Source organism: Penaeus monodon, chromosome 4, assembly GCF_015228065.2.
Source record: "Penaeus monodon isolate SGIC_2016 chromosome 4, NSTDA_Pmon_1, whole genome shotgun sequence".
Taxonomy (NCBI): domain Eukaryota; kingdom Metazoa; phylum Arthropoda; class Malacostraca; order Decapoda; family Penaeidae; genus Penaeus; species Penaeus monodon.
Genome location: NC_051389.1, coordinates 56,604,546 through 56,617,906, shown reverse-complemented (window position 1 = coordinate 56,617,906; position 13,361 = coordinate 56,604,546). Strand labels below are relative to the sequence as shown.

At 45.9% G+C, this 13,361-nt stretch overlaps 1 protein-coding gene across 1 annotated transcript in view; it reads right to left on the bottom strand.

Moving 5' to 3' along the window:
- Positions 1 to 12,102, bottom strand: part of LOC119572625 — a 43,082-nt gene extending 30,980 nt beyond the window's left edge. Inside the window, exon 1 of the mRNA XM_037919730.1 lies at positions 11,776 to 12,102. Coding sequence (XP_037775658.1) covers positions 11,776 to 12,102 — 327 coding nt within the window. The remainder of the gene's footprint in view (positions 1 to 11,775) is intronic.
- Between the last annotated feature and the right edge of the window lie 1,259 nt (positions 12,103 to 13,361).

Sequence of the window (13,361 nt, the reverse complement as noted above, 5' to 3'; positions counted from 1 at the left end):
GTGGATAGAGTAGAGGTTTGGTGGCATGGTGGGGGAGGTGGAAGTGTGATGGGGGATCTAGTTGGAAAGGGGGTTTGGGATTTGAAGTGGCAAGAAGGTGGACATCGGGGATGGGATGGATAGGGATGGGGATAGAGGTTTTATTTTAAGTTCTTTTTTTAATTTTGTTCCATTCTCAGGCTTGGGGGTGAAATTTTTCGATGTTGTTTACGAATCGTCATAGAAAGAAGGTATAAAAGAAAGTAAAAGAAAAGCGGTTTGTGTGATTACTTACGTCCTCCCCCCCTCCCTCCCTCTCCCCTCCCTCCCTCTCCCCTCCCTCCTTCCTTCCCCCCCCTCCTCCTTTCTCCTCCGTCTTTCTTACTCACTTCCCCTATCTTCCTACTTCCCTCTTCCTAGTTTTATTCCCATCCTCCTTCTTTCTTTCTCACTTCCTCTTTCTTCTTTCTTCTCTCTTCCTAGTTTTACTCCCTCCTCCCCTTCCCCCCCCCCCTTCCCCCTTTCGCACACCTCTCCACCTCCCCCTTTCGTCACCTCTCCTCCCATTTCCCACTTTCGCCCCCTCCTCCCCTTCCCCCTTTCGTCACCCCTCCCCCCGTATACAGGTATACGCTACGTTACACTTGCTACTATTCTCGCAGAGAGAATGCTTCGAGAACATTCGTTTACCTGGAAAAGGATTAGCCATTAGCTTGATATATAAACATAATCAGTAAAGTCTCAGAATAATCTCAGGGAAATCTGGTGAGAAATGTGATATTACTGTTTTTTTTTCGTTTTTTTTTTTAATTTGGGGGGGGAGGAAGGGGAAGGGGAAGGGGATGGGGAGGAGGGGGAAGGGGAGAGGGAGAAGGAGAAGTGAGGGTGGATAGAGGGTTAGGCGTATGGGGGATAGGGGAATAGGGGAGGGATTGATGATAAAGGGAAGGAGAGAATGAATGAAGGATGGTAAAGCGAGAGGAAATAGGAAGAGAAGAAAGGGAGAGAAAGAAAGGAGAGAGGAAGTAGGGAGAAGTAGACGAAACAGTAGAAGGGGAAAATAGAGGATAAGAGGGGAAATGAGCATGTAGAACCCCCTCCCCCTCCCCCCTCCCCCCACCCCCCAGAGGTCCTGTCTTATACTTCGTTCTCATTAGGAAAGATGGTTGTTATGACGCTAAGTGTCTTGTTAGCGATAACGAGCAGTTTGGTTGATCAGCGTCGCTATCTGTTTAGGAGAGATTTTTGGATTTTTTTCTTTTTTTGTAATCAGATTTGTCTTTCTTTTATTCATATTTCGATGTTTTTTTTTTTTTTTAGTTTTTTTTTAAATCTTCGTTTTGATTTCGTGTGATTTTTTTGTGACCTCAGTTTTGTTTGTCTATTATTTATTTTCGATTTTTTTTTTTTTTCTTTATCCTCGTCTTTATTTCATGTGACTCTTTAACGTCGATATCTTAATGGTAATTAATGTAATAACGTTATCATTCCTGTGTGAACTTCTCAGTCCCGCCTCCCCCCTGCGCTTAGTTTATCAACAAGACTATCAGCCTAATCCAGCCTAATCCTAATCCAGCAGTCACAGACACGTTATCCTGTTCTTCCAATCTGCCAAATCACTATTATCGACCTGCCTTTCACAATCCTTCAATTGTTATTCTCAGGATGGGATCAGTTAACCTCATACGGGTACCCGCCTCAAGGCATCGAGTAACATGACGCTAACCTCGGGCCCACCCAGATGCCCACCCACCCACCTACTTTACCTCCCCTCCTACCCACCCACCCAACAACCCACCCACCCAACAACCCACCCACCTTCCTACCCTCCTGCTCTCCTACCCTCCTACCCACCTACCCACCTACCCTCCTACCCTCCTGCTCTCCTACCCTCCTACCCACCTACCCTCCTATCCACCTTCCCTCCTATCCACCTACCCACCCGGGGAAGGTGCCCACTTTCGCCCACCCAGCTGTTTTTTTTCCCAACTTCCACTTGCCGAGTCAGTTGTCGGGGTTCACTGTTTGTTTTAAAGGACCTTTTTTTTGTTTTTGTTTTCTTAGTATTAACTGGTTTATACACTTTACTTCCTCAATAAACAATACATTTGGTTATATACTCTTTATATATATATATATATATATATAATATATATATATATATATATATACATTCATTCATTCTTTTTATATGCCTCCCTCCCTCTCTCCCTCAACCCCTCTCCCTCATACTTGCACACTCTCTCTCCCTCACTCCCTCTCCCTCATACTTGCACTCTCTCTCTCCCTCTCTGTCCCCTCCCCCTCCTTCCCTCCTTCTCTCTCTCTCCCTTCCCCCTCCATTCCTCCTTCTCTCTCTCCCTTCCCCCTCCATTCCTCCCTCCCTCCTACACACAAGCTACACCTTAACATTTCCGTCGAAAGGCACGACTCCCTGCAACACTGCAACTAACAAGGCAAACTACATGCATGCTTCCCTTCCAATGACGTTCATTTTCTGCCTACCACATCCTGGCAACCTATCAACATTGCCTCCCCCCCCCTCCCCCATCTCGTTTGCCGTAATGTGCACCGATGTCTGGCCACATTCTCTCACATTCTCTCACAGTCTCTTTCTGTCTCGCCTATGCTTGTACACATAGACGCACGTGAATTTTTTCGCGTGTGTAGATACGTATGGGTACACACATATATGTTTCCCCTTTTTTTGATAAGTTCCTCCCTTTTCTGCGTCTTTTTTTTTCAATTGTCTATTTTTCTTCTCTTCTCGTTTTAATCCGCCTCCCCCTTCTTCCTCTTCCGTTCTCCTCCTCCCCTTCTTCCTCTTCTTCCTTCTCTTCTTCCTCTTCTTCTTCCTCTTTATCCTCTTCATCCTCTTCCTCTTCATCCTCTTTCTCTTCATCCTCTTCCTCTTCATCCTCCTCTTCCTCTTCATCCTTCTCTTCTTCCTCCTCCTCCTCCTCCTCCTCCTCCTCCTCCTCCTTCTCCTTTTTGGTTTTCTTTAATTCCAAAGTTTTCAGTTTTAATATTCACAGTCAAAGAGAAAATGTATATAGGGAGGAAGGGAAGGAATGAGAGAGAGGGAGAGAGGGAGAGAGAGAGAGAGAGAGAGAGAGGAGAGAGAGAGAGAGGAGAGAGGAGAGGAGAGAGAGAGAAGAGAGAGAGAAAAGAAGAACGGAGGGAAAAGAGGGAGAGGGAGAGGGAGAGGGAGAGGGAGAGGGAGAGGGAGAGGGAGAGGGAGAGGGAGAGAGGGAGAGGGAGAGGGAGAGGGAGAGAGAGAAAGAGAGATGAAAAATAAGGAAAGAATGCAAGACTTGCCTTTATTACGGTCCAGGGAAACATATAAAGTTCAGGGTTTATATAATGCGAGTTTATATACTTGATGTAATTTATTGCTGGGTTTGACATTGATAAACGATTGTGTTATTACGACACGTTAAAGCGACGGGACGGGACAGAACGATGGGATAGAGACAGGGATTGGGGGTTAGGGACGGGCATGGACGGGGAGGGACGAACACACACACACATGAACACACGAACACGAACACGAACACGAACACACACGCACACGCACACGCACGCACACGCACACGCACACGCACACGCACACACACACACACACACACACACACACACACACACACACACACACACACACACACACACACGCACACACACGCACACACACGCGCGCCCGAGAACAAACAAACTCAGTCAGTCAGTCAGTCAGTCGGTCAGTCACAGTCACAGTCACAGAGACAAGAGGGAGGGAGAGAAGGAGGAAGGAGGAAGGGAGGGGAGGGGGGAGAAAGAGGGAGGGAGGGAGGGAGAGAAAGAGGGAGTGAGGGAGGGAGACATTGATACAGGAGACGAAAGAGTAAACAGAGTAAAATAAGAATGAAAGGAAGAGTGTAATAAGTAAAAATTCTAAATAAAAGTTGACGGGAACGGAAGGAGGGCGAGAGAGATGCTTGGTTCGGAATGATTTACAAAGATTATTCACAGCGGCGGGAATAAAAAATAATAATATATAGGTCTTGCGGAGCTTGCCAAAACGTTGCCAGGGTAGAAAGGTAGAAAGGTTTATGATTTCTTCCTCTCTCTCTCTCTCTCTCTCTCTCTCTCTCTCTCTCTCCTCTCTCTCTCTCTCTCTCTCTCTCTCTCTCTCTCTCTGTCTCTCTCTCTCTCTTTGTCTCTCTCTCTCTTTGTCTCTCTCTCTCTCTCTCTCACTCCCTGCTTCCATCTCTCCTCCTCCTCCATCCCTCCTTCGCCCCCTTTCTCCCTCCTTCTTCCCTCCTTCATCCCCCTTTCTCCCTCCTTCCCTCCTTCTTCCCTCCTCCTCCCCTGTAACCCCAGTGTAATCCCTCGCGATAGCATCTCGGGGCCTCCTTCCTCCTGCCGCCGCACAGAGATGCCGCGCTCTCTTGCGTAAAATTGAGAACCTGTAGGAGGATTCGCTGGGGTCTTCGTCGGTTTCTCGTTTTTTTTCTCATATTTTCTCCCTTTCTCCCTATTTTGGGTGTGTGTGTGTGTGTGTTTGTGTTTGGATGTGTGTGTGTTTGTGTTTGTGTGTGTGTTTGTGTGTGTTTGTGTGTGTTTGTGTGTGTGTGTGTTTGTTTGTGTGTGTGTGTGTGTGTTTGTATTTGTGTGTGTTTTGTGTGTTTGTGTTTGTGTGTTGTGTTTGTGTGTGTGTGTGTGTGTGTGTGTGTGTGTGTGTGTGTGTGTGTGTGTGTGTGTGTGTTTTTCTGTCATTTATTTTACTTCACTAATGGGTCTTTTCTTGTTCCATACACCCTCCCCATGTCATTTATTGCTCTTTTTCTATCTCTTTTCTCTCGCCTGCCTCACTTCCTCAATCCGCCACACCTGCGCTTGGTTCCCTCTCCCCTCGTTATCACCGTCTTCCTCCTCTCCCCTTTCTCCATGTCTCTCCTTCGCCTTTCCTCTTCCATCTCACACCCCCTTCTTCGCATCTTGTATCATTTTGTCTCTCTTGTTTCCTTTCTTCTTCTTCTTCTTCTTCCTCCTTTCATTATTTATGAGTTGGAAAATGCCGAGTTCGAGAGATGACTATAAAAAGAATATCTAAGGAAAGAGGGAATAAGTCAGGAGGGAGGAGGAAGGAAGGAAGGAAGAAGATAGCGGGCGAGCATTAGGGAGGGAGAGACTAAAGGAAGTGGCGGGAGATTGGAGGAGGAAGGGAGGCAGGGAGTTAGAGAACGGACCGATGGAAGGAGGGAGTGGGCAGTGAAGTATGGCAAGTAGGAGTGAGGGAAGGCGGGGGACAGGAAGAGCGAGTAGGAGGAATGTAGGGCTAGAATAAGTTAACGGCATTGATGTCTGCTAACAACAGGTAGTGACGTGAGGAAGAGAATGTAGGAATGGATGTGAGATACGGCGACGGGATTTGGAGCGATATCTTTTTCCTTCGTGTGAAGAGACGCATACTTCTTATTTCTGTCTCTCTCCAGCTTCTTCCTGTCTTTCATCTATACTTAGTCTAGGTCTTGATATCTCCTGATTCTTCCGTTCTTTCTCTCGATTCGTCTACTTTCTTTGAGTCTCCCCACTTCTCTTCCTTATTTCTCTCTCCGTCTTTCTTCCTTTCATTCTCTCTCCTTCTCGTCCTTTCTGTCTCTCTCCCTCTTCTCCTTTCGTTCTCTCTTCCCTCTTCTTCTTCTTTCTCTCTCCCTTTCTTACTTTCTTTCTCTCTCCCCGTTTCTTCACTTTCTTGCTCTCTCCCCTCTTTCTTTTCTTTCTTCTCCTCTCCCTTCTTCTTTCTTCTTACTCTCACTCTATCTTCTTTCTTTTCCTCTCCCTTTTCTTCCTTTCTTTCCTCTCTCCCTCTTTCTTTCTTTTCTTTCTCTCTCCGCTACTTTCTTCTCTTTTCTTTTCTTTCCTCTCTCCCTCTTTCTTTCTTCCTTTCTTTTCTCTCTCCCTCTTCTTCCTGCCTGTTGCTCTCCTTCTCCTTCCTTGCTTGGATACTCCCTATCTTACTGTTATTTCTCTCTCCTACCTCTATTGCCTGCTGTCTATCTCCCGCGCTTCTTTTCTTTCTCTATACTTTCTGCATTCTTCTCTCTCCTTCTTCATTCCTTTTTTTATCTCTCCACTTCTTCTTCATTTCTTTCTCTTCCCTCTTTTTTATTTCTTTCTCTCTCCGTTATGGTGCGACCCTTTCTTTCTCTCTCCCTCTTCTTCCTTTCTTCTCTCTTCCCTCTTCTTCCTTTCTTCTCTCTCCCTCTTCTTCCTTTCTTTCTCTCTCCTCCTTATCGCTTTCTTTCTCTCTCCATCTTCTTCTTTCTTTCTCTCTCCCCTCTTCTTCGCTGCTTTCTCTCTCCCTCTTCTCCTTTCTTTCGACGCTCCCGTTTCTTGATTTCTTTTCTCCTCGCGTTGCCTAAGCTTGAAGGTTCACGTAGTCGCAGGAGGAAGGGAAATTGGGGCGTGGCCTAAATGGGGCTTAATTTCCTCTACGGATTATGTGAAATAAAAGCTGCAAGTAAGCAACTTCAATTCGTACCTTGTGGGTGGGTGTATGTTTGTTTAAGTATATGCTCTCTCTGTCTGTCTGTCTCTCTCTCTCTCTCAAAATCTCTCCTCTCTCTGTCTTCTCTCATCTCTCTCGCTCCGTTCTCTTCTCCCTCTCTCTCTCTCTCTCTCATCTTCTCTCCTCTCTCTCTTCTTTCTTTCTCTCCTCTTTCCGATCTTTTTCTTTCTTTCTCTCTCTCTCCCCTCCTCTCTCTCCTCTTTCTCTCCCTCTCTCTCTCCCTCTCCCCCCCTCCTCTCCGTCCATCTCCCTCTCTCCTCTCTTGTCCTCCATCCTCTCGTCTTCTCTCCTCATCTGTCTCTCTCTCAATCTCTCCTCTCTCTCTCTTTCTTTCTTTCTTTTTTCTTTTCTTCTTTCGTTCTTCTCTCTCTCTCTCTCTCTCTCTCTCTCTCTCTCTCTCTCTCTCTCTCGTCTCGATTCTCTCTCTCTCCTCTCTCTCTTTCTCTCTCTCGTCTCTCTCCTCTCTCTCTCTTCTCTCTCTCTCTCTTCTCTCTCCCTTTCTCTTTCTCTTTCTCTCTATCCTTCCTTCCCTCCTTCCCTCTTACCCTCCTTCTCCCTTTCTCCCCCTGTCCATTTATCTCGCTTCCCTTCTCCTATCCCCCCCTCTCTGTTTCCCTCCCACCTATAACCCCTGCACCCCCCTTTCCCTTCCCTTTTTTTTTTTTTTCCCCCCCCCCTCCCTCGCTTCCCTCTCTTTCCTACTCTCCCTCCCCCCTCTCTCCCTCTCTCCCCTCCAACTCCTCTCTCCCCCCTCTCTCCCTCTCTCTCATCCCTCTCCCGCTCTCTATCTCTCTCTCTCTCTCTCCTCTCTCTCTCTCATCCATCTCTCTCTCCATCCTCTTCTCTCTCCGCTGCCTCTCGCTCTCTCTCCTCTCTCTCTCTCTCTCTCTCTCCGTCACTCGCTCTCGTGACACTGCTCTCTGGGCTCTTCTCGCTCCATTGCCATTTTTATTTATTTCTCTTTCTTTCGTACTTCTCCCCTCGTAGCTTCTTGTTAACACATGTATCATTCAACGAGTGTGACGTGTCTGTGTGGCGTGCAAGGTGTCCATCCCTTCTCCTCTTCCCCTCATTTACTCTCTTTCTTCTGTTCCTCTTTTCTCTTCTCTTTCCTTCGTACCCTTTTCCGTCTTTTCTTCGATTCTTTTTCTTTCCTTTTTCGTACGTATTCGTGTTTTTTTTTCATCCTCTTCTCTATTCTGTTTTTTTTTTTTTTTTTTTTTCTTCCTTCCCACCTTCCTTCCTTCTCTCCTTCCCTCCTTCCTTCCTCTCTCCCTTCCTTCCTACTAATACCCTTCCTTCCTTTCCTTCTTCCTTCTCTTCCTTCGCTTCCCACCCTCCTTCCCCTCCCTCCCCTCCGGTCCTCTCCCGTCCCATCCTCCCTCCCTCCTCCCTCCCTTCCCTTCCTTCCCTTCCCTTCCCTTCCCTTCCCTTCCCTCCCTCCCTTCTTCCTTCCCTTCCTTCCCTCCTTTCTCCTCCTCCGCCGCCGCCCAGACTCAAGAGCGTACTAGATTTGTCAGTGATATTAGTGCTAAGATACCGCGGAAATGGTAGAACGGTTCACAACGTGGCCCCTTTCGCTGCTCTCCCCTCTTCCTTTCCTTTCTCCTCGTCTTTCTTTTATTTTATTTATTTCCTCCTTTCTATCTCTTTCTTTCTTTCTTTTCTCTCTTTCTCCTTTTCTTTTCTCTGTTTCCCTTCTTTCTCCTTTTCTTTCTCTCTCTCTCCTCTCTCTCTCCTCTTTCCCTCTCTTTTCCCTCTCTCTCTCTCTCTCTCTCTCTCTCTCTCTCTCTCTCTCTCCCTCTCTTCCTTCTCTCTCTCTTCTCTCTCTCTCTCTCTCTCTCGCCCGTCCTGCCCTCCCTCCCTCTCCTCTCCTCCCTCCCTCCCTCCCTCCCTCCCTCCCTCCTCCTCCCTCTCTCTCTGGAATTGTGAGTGGGTAGGGCGTGTGGTAGTGGCAAAGGGGGGGGGGGGGGTATGAGAATGAGGTGAGTATGTGTGGGCGTGTGAACATGAGCGTGGACATGAGTCTGTTTGTACCTGCGAAGACTGCGAGGCTTTCCCCATTCCCCTTTGACTTCACACCCCTACCCCCCCTCCGCTCCTTACCCTCCCCTCTTCACGCCCCCCCCCACCCTCCCCAAGTCATTCCCCATAATACGTCCTCCCTCCCTCACAGCTTCCCTCCTCACGCCCCTTCTCCCGCCCCTCTCTCCCTCTCAGTTTCCCTCCTCACGCCCCTCCCTCCCTCACAGCTTCCCTCCTCACGCCCGTCCGTCGGCGGGCGCTGTTCCCTAAAGCGCCCACATGTAGCTATTCGTGTAGCTAAGTGTCGTGGGGATATTCTGCATTTCGGGCGCACTGCACACTGACTTCGGGCGCGCGTGCAATTAGGGAGCGCGGTTGTATACACGATGCCCTCAGGGAACACCTTCTATTCTCATCCGCGTTCTCTCTATCCCTCGTCTCCTTCCCTCTTTTCCTATCCTTCTCTTATTCTCTCCCATTTGTTTACTCTATATATAAATCCTAACCCAGTCCCCGCTCGCATATACCATATCTCATCCTCCTCTTCTCCCCATCTTTCTCTCCTCTTTTCCTCTCCCTTTCCCTTCTCTCTCTCTCCTACATTTTCAATTCCTCTCTTCCTTTCTTATCCTCACTACTTCCCGTTCGCTCCCGGCATCATCATCATCATCATTATTATTTGTTTATTTCTCTATTTATCCATTTACTTAATTAGTTATTCACTTACTTATTGAGTTATTATTCATTTATTTAATCTATTTATTGATCATTTGTCAACCAATTACGTCTTCCGGAGAGCTTCAAGCGAGAGATAATGTGTTGCTTTAAGATCGCCCTCGAGAGCGAGGCGAGGGCGAGAGCTGTGACTTGAACTTTCATTTAGGAGTGTAATGACTCGGGATGCAGTGCCCAGGACCACCCCCCACTCCCCCCTCCCCCCTCCGTCTCATTGCTGGGTTTTATAACCGAGTTTTAATTGCTTTTCTTCATCTGGAGATGATGTGAACTTGGGGGAAATATTCGTATGTCTCCTCTCTCTCTCTCTCTCCTTTTCTCTCTCTCTCCTTTTCTCTTTCTCTCTGTCTCTCTCTCTCTCTCTCTTCCTCTCTCTCTCTCTCTCTCTCTCTCTCTCCTCTCTCGTTCTCCTCGTCTCTCTCTCTCTCCTCTCTCTCGTCTCTTCTCTCCTCTCATCTCCCCTCTCCTCTCCCTCTTCTCTCGTCTCTCTCTCTCTCTCTCTCTCTCTCTATAATATATATATCTATATATCTATATATTATATAGTATATATATATGTATATATAGATATATATATATCTATATATATAGATAAAATATATATATGATATATATATATATATATATATGTATATGTAGATGTATATTTATATATATATCTATTATATTTATATTAGATATTATATTATTATATTATAATATATATATATGTATCTATCTATCTATTTATCTCTCTCTGTCTATCTCTTTATTTTTTTTTCTGTTTTTTTTTTAAATCTTTTCCTTATGTTTTCTTTTTTTTTTCTCTCTCTCTTTCTCTCCGTTTTCTCTCTTTCTCTCTGTCTCTTCCTCTCACACCCCCTCCCTCCAATATTTAATTTCTTTTATTTCTTTATATTTCTTTCTTTCTCACCCTCTTTCTTCTCCTCCCGCGAAAGGTTGGTTCCTTTGTGTGTGCTCAAGACAGAAAGGTTGTGTTCTTAATTAAGTTTAATAAGAAGAGGGAAATTTGGACAAGAGAGGAAAACAAAAATGAAAGATGGGGAAAAAAATGAAGCAGAAGGGAAGGAAAATGTAGTGGAATTTGCCTTGGTTGCGAAGAGGAGGTGAGGGAGAGAGGGAGGGAGGGTTGGAAGGTGTGTGGGAGTGAGGGAGAGAGGGAGGGAGGGTGTGTGGGAGTGGGAGAGTGAGGGAAGGAGGGTGTGAGGGAGTGGGAGAGTCAGTGAGGGAGGGTGTGAGGGAGTGGGAGAGTCAGTGAGGGAGGGTGTGAGGGAGTGGGAGAGTGAGGGAGGGAGGGAATGTGGGAGAGAAGGAGTGAAGAAAAGAGGGAGAGAGGGAGTGAGGGAGGGGGTATGGGAGTGAAGGAGTGAGGGAGCGAGGGAGAGAGTGTGAGAGTGAAAGTGAGAGAGTGAGAGCGGGAGTGAAAGATCAAGAGAAAAAGAGATAGAGAGAGCGAGAAAGAGGGAGAGAGAGAAGATCAAGAGAAAGAGAGACAGAGAGAGATAAAGAGAGAGAGAGAAGATCAAGAGAAAGAGAGACAGAGAGAGCGAGATAGAAGGGAAGAGAGAAGATCAAAAGAAAGAGAGAGAAAGAGGGACAGAGAGCGAGAAAGAGCGAGCCTTTCCCAGTTGCAAGGGATAATCGCGTGTAGCTTTATCGAAGGATGATTGTTGCCTTTGGATGAAGTTCTTGCGTTTGGGATTAATCTTCGTTCTCTCTTTCTTTTGCTCTTTTTGCTGTCGATTTCTCTCTCTCTCTCTCTCTCTCTTCTCTCGGCGTTCTCTCAGATCTCCTCTCTCTCTCTCATCTCTCTCTCTCTCTCCATCGCTCGCATCTCCGCCATTCTCCGAGTCAGTCTCTTCTCTCTCTCTCTCTCTCTCTCTCTCTCTCTGTTTTCTTTCTCTGTCTCTTTCTTCTTGTCTTTGTCTTTGTCATCTTCTCTCTCACTCTCCCTTTTCCTTCTCACTCTCCCCCTCCTCTCCCCCTCTTCCCCCCCTCCCTCTCTTCCTTTCTCTCCCTTCCCCCTCCCTCTCTTTCTTTTCTCTCTTCCCTTCACATCTTTCCTTTTTTCTTGCTTATCTTCCATTTGTCTTTGACGGATGGCAGAGAAACTAGATCGTAAGAAGGTAATGATGATTTTGTGCTGGATTTTTCCCTTTTTCTCGGTTTTTATTAACGTTGCTTTTATTCCCTTTCGTATTAGTTTTATTGTTATTTTTTGTTGTTTTCTCCTTATTCATATCGTTATTGTTTTGTTTTGTTCAGTGTTGCTGTATATTTTTTTGTTTTCAATTTTCGTGTTATATCAAGTGTTTTGATTAATTAGCTTTCCGAAGGGGGGAGGGGGAGGGGAGAGGAGGAGGGAGAGAGAGGGGGGGGAAGAGGAGGTAAGGTTGGGGGGGAGAAGATGGGGTGGGGGTGGGGGGGGTAGCGATGGAGAAGCCCCTTAAAAGACACGCTTGGAAACCTCCCCTTAAGAGGCAAACCCGGCAACCTTGATTTGATTTCTGCTCATCTTCGGGGGAATCTGTCGTTCCTGCGAAGTGGCGGCCGCGGTTTGTTTGCTCGCCGAAAGTTGCTGTAGCCGTCTCTCTCCCTGTTTCGAACTCTGGTCTCGATCTCTGGTCTCGATCTCTGGTCTCGAACTCTGGTCTCGATCTCTGGTCTCGAACTCGGTCTCGATCTCTGGTCTCGATCTCTGGTCTCGAACTCGGTCTCGATCTCTGGTCTCGAACTCTGGTCTCGAACTCTGGTCTCGATCTCTGGTCTCGATCTCTGGTCTCGGTCACTCTTGCCTGTCTGCTTGCCCCCATCTCTCTCTCTCTCTCTCTCTCTCTCTCTCTCTCTCTCTCTCTCTCTGCCTTTATCTCGATTCGTATCTAAATTAGAGAGCGAACTCATGGGAGTCTGTGTTTATTTGTCCCGAATGAAGGCATATTAAGGCTGGAATCTGCATTGCCATTAGGAGTTATTAATAGGTAAAGCTATTATTAGTATTGTGATATTAATATTATTGTTATTGTTGTGATGCTGCTGAATATTATGATTATTATTATTGCTTTGTTGTTGTTTTTGTTATTGTTAATGTTATTGTTATTATTAGTATTAGTATTAGTATTAGTATGGTCATTATTATTATTATTATTATTATTGTAATTGCCTTCAACAACTTAAAAAATCATTATAAATCAAGAAATCTAACCATAATTTTTTCCTTCTCTTTCCTCAGGTATGTTTTGAAGGCGGGAGAGCGAGAGAGAGAGAGCGAGAGAGTCGCCGGGGTGAGTGGCTTTTGAACGGCTCGGTCCTGGAACTGACGTGTGTTCCGGATCGTATGCAGATGAGGTTGTGATTGTTAGGAATGGCTGGTTGTGTTAATGGATATATATATATATACATATATACATACATATATATATATATATCTATTAATTATATATTTATATATTATATATATATATTTTTTTTTTTTTTTTTTTTTTTTTTTTTTTTTTTTTTTTTTTTTTTTTTTTTCTTTTTTGGGGGGGGGTGAGGTGTGGGTTGTGGGTGGTTGTTTGAGGTTATGGTGGTTGGTGTTTTCTTTGGGTGGGGGGTGGGGTGGGGTGGGGAGGGGGTGTATTCGGTTAGATTGTTTATTTGTTGGTATTTATGTGTTTTTTATTGTTTCTACTTTTTCTTTTCTTTTCTCTACTCCCTGTTACTCTCCTTCCTATTTCCAGCTTCTTCCAAAGTCGCTTTTCCTTTGTTCTGATATCTCCCTGTCTGGTCTATCTATCTATCGATCTATCTATCTGTCTGTCTGTCTGTCTATTTATCTGTTTATATACCTGTCTGTTTGTGCCTCTCATTCTACTCTCACCCCTTTTATCTTCCCTTCCTTCTCCTTCCTCTCTTCCTCTCCTTCCTCTCTTCCTCTCCTTTCTCTCCCTCTCTCTTTCTTCTTTGTCTTCTGATTACCCCCCCCTCTCTCTCTCTTTCTCTTCGTCTTCTGATTATCTCTCCCCCCCTCTTCTTCTTCTCCTTCATCTCTCTTCCTCGCTCCCTCTCCCATCTCCCGCCGAGAGCTTGGAAG